This window comes from Apis dorsata, unplaced genomic scaffold, assembly GCF_000469605.1.
Source record: "Apis dorsata unplaced genomic scaffold, Apis dorsata 1.3 scaffold_924, whole genome shotgun sequence".
Classification (NCBI taxonomy): domain Eukaryota; kingdom Metazoa; phylum Arthropoda; class Insecta; order Hymenoptera; family Apidae; genus Apis; species Apis dorsata.
Genome location: NW_006264035.1, coordinates 20962 through 24635, shown reverse-complemented (window position 1 = coordinate 24635; position 3674 = coordinate 20962). Strand labels below are relative to the sequence as shown.

General features: G+C 20.1%; 1 protein-coding gene across 2 annotated transcripts in view; it reads left to right on the top strand.

Moving 5' to 3' along the window:
- LOC102675423 (serine/threonine-protein kinase PLK3-like) overlaps window positions 1–3674 on the top strand; it is a 19678-nt gene that overhangs the window by 11260 nt on the left and 4744 nt on the right. For both annotated transcript variants that reach the window (XM_006623619.2, XM_006623620.2), the window contains exon 4: window positions 461–890. In XM_006623619.2, coding sequence (XP_006623682.1) covers window positions 461–890 — 430 coding nt within the window. The remainder of the gene's footprint in view (window positions 1–460; window positions 891–3674) is intronic.

Sequence of the window (3674 nt, the reverse complement as noted above, 5' to 3'; positions counted from 1 at the left end):
TATATATATTATTAATATATATTATATATATATTATAATAATATTAAGATTTAAAAATATCACATATTGCTAAAAATAATTAAAAAAAGAAAAAAATAATCAAAAAATAAATCAATTTATCAATAATTTTGAAGAGTATAGTATATTTCTCAAAAATATTTAGCCAGATAGAATAATATTTGAAATTATTTAATAATAACAATTTTACTAAATGGATAAACATGCAAACCTAAATTAACTAAATATTGCCTTAATTCTTCTTATTATTCAATGCTACAAAAAACACACAACGAATATAACTCGAACATTCTTAATAAAAAAAAAAAATTTTCATGATTTGTTTCACATCAAGTGTCCTAGATTATCTAGAATGGAAATCGTATCTCGAGAATCATATCAAGAGCAAATAGTTTTGCACTTGATATACGTGAAAATTGTAATAATTCGTTTGTATGCGCAGGACGATATGCGGAACACCGAATTACATCGCGCCGGAAGTGTTGTATAAGCAAGCATACAGTTACGAGGCGGATGTTTGGGCGCTTGGGTGCATACTATACGCCCTGCTGGTAGGGCAACCACCTTTCGACACAGCATCGCTAAAAGAAACATACGCGAGGATATGTAACAATCATTATCGGGAGGTTGACGATTCGATAGCGAGCCGAAACGGGCAAGATCTTATCAAATGGCTCCTCCAACCGAATCCTGAGTTCAGACCTTCTTTGGAGAGAGTAAAGGAACACGCTTATCTTACCAAGGAATATGTACCAGCTTCGTTGCCTCGTATTTCTTGCTTCCAAATGCCACGTCCCTCTATAATCGATCCGATGTCATCGCCTTCGTCGAATTCTATTGCATCTAGAAATCAAAAACTTAATAATACTCAGGTAAATCATCATTGATGATCGTTTATTTTTTAATGTAAATCGTTTGATGATATGACGTAAGATGCATGTAAGATCTTTAAAACTTTTCAGATTCGATATTTTTTGATGGGCATTTGGGCATTAAAAAAAGTAACTAGTTAAAATTTCGAATAAAGTTACTTTAAATAATAAGTTTATTTAAAATATTTGAATAATTTATTATAATAGTTATTATAGTTAACTTCTTCATCTATAATCTTAATTGTGGCATTAGTTATTGCAATATATATGCAATTATTCGATACTTTGAATAATAAATTATTGAAGTGACTTTCTTCTTAATATTTTTATTATCAATAATTAAAATTTTGTCCATCTTTGTTTTTGAGATTTATATTGTCTATAATTAGAGTTATTAGAAATTGAAAGTACATAAAAAAACTTAAAAAAAAAAAAAAAAAATGATGTAGGGAAATATACCAATATAGTATTTATTCATTTAGGGGGATAATTCATTAAGGATAATTCATATTTATTACATAAATAAAAATAATTTTTAAAAAAAAATATTTTTATTTAAATGTAATTTACTTTTTCAAATAAAACAATATTTATAAATAAAATATTCACAAAAACTAATAGTAATAATTATATAATTTATAAAAAATTAAAAATTTTTTATAAAAAAAATTACAATAATTACTTCAATCATAGATCGCTTAGTCAAATTTTGTAACTATGAAAATTGACTTCAATAATCGATATTAACATTTGCTAATAAACTAATAAAATATAATTTAGATCAGTCTTTGAAAAATTGCCATATTTTTGACAAAAAGAAATATTGAAAAAAGATAAAAAAAGTTTAGATAAAAAATAAATAATGCAAAAGAAAAAGTTCAAAATAGAATAAAATTAGAATAAAAGAATGAATAAAGAAGCTTGAGACAAAAAAGTAGATGAGACAAAAAAGACATATTCTTATCTCTTTGAGAAAGATTTTTGCAATTTTCGATAAAATTTTAACAAAAGAGATAAAATTCTCAAGTTATGGAAGTTTCATTTTATTGAAAATTTTAAATAAAAATAATTTAATAAATAAAAATAGTTTAATTGATTTTTACAAGGATTATCTCTTAATTGTTGTTATAGAATCTCTAAATATAAAACAATATTTTTATTACTTAATATAGATATTAAATTAAATGTTTAGTAATCAAATAAACAAATTGAAAATTAAAATTAATTTAATTTTAAAATTAATTTAAAATTCTATTTTTTTATTTCTTATTGTGGTGAAATTAAAATTAACTTACAATTTTTACTTCTTTCTTTTTTTATTATAGAATTAATATTTAAATTTCGATTTCATTATATTTATTATCAGAGCTAATAATAATTTTTTAATTGCAAAAAAAATTAAGAAATAAGTGTCTTCTTTTATTTTCAAATATTTGAATCCTAACATTTGAAAAAAAAGAAAGAATAACATATGATTATTTCTAATTGTTCTAGGCAACGATTCATAAGAATTTTACTTATAGATAATTTGATTTGTAAAAGAATATAGAAATATTCTGTATTTTAATTACAAAGATAAAATAATAACATATTATTTTAAATTCTAATTCTAAATTTTAACTGTAAAAGTAAAATAATATACAAAAAACGATTATCACAAATTATTTGAATAGTTTTATATAAATTGACTAACAGATTTACAAATTTACAAATATAACATATCTATCACATAAATATTTTATATTTGATATAAATTATTTTAATAACATATCCATTGATAATATTTTTTATTATTCAAAATAAATTAAATTATTTATTAATTAATTTAAAATAAAAAAAAATAAAATTCAAAAAATTCAAAAATAAAAAATATATGAAGTCTTGCTTCGATTTTTATTATGCAATACCGAGATAATTTCGCTTTATGTATAATATTATATGAAATCAATAAAATATAAAATAAGAATATATTTCGCATGTCAAATAGTATTTTGACAAATTTATAATCAAATATATTATAATATAATGAAATAAATATTTTGAAAACTTAAAAAATAATGCAATGCATGGCATAAACACGACAAAAGATGATGCAACTTCCTAATAATTTAATATATTATATAATATTTACCTTGCTATATTGTCGTTCATATTACATATATCGTTTAAATAAAATAAAATGATGAAATTATTTGAAATTAAAAATATAAATATAATATAAACATAAAATATAATTAAATAATGAAATGATGCAATATATATTTATAATATAAATACATAAAAATAAAATTTGTGGATCATTCAAAAATTCATATAAATGCTAATATGCGATTCTTAAATTTTGTAAGTTCAAAAAACACGACAATTAATTTTATTATTTTTATCAATACAAGATAAAAAAATATTTTTATATACTTATTAAACTACTTATTTTTTATTGTACAATTTTTTCATTTCTTCATTATTACAATCGAATACATGCAAGTTATAATTATAAAACTTTTTATAAAAAAATATATTTATTGCTATAAGAAGGATAATACTATTTTTTATCATGAGATTTCGTTTAATATTATAATTTGATGAAACATATATACATAAATGCTAACAAGATATAGGGTATATTTATTATAAATATTTATATATTTTAAATATTTATTTTTTACTGACTAATCGAACAATTAATCGAAACATTAATTTTAAAATAAATATCAAGAATGAGAATATTAAAGTAAAATATAGAAATTATAATAATTTTGTTTCTTGAATATATATAAATAAAAA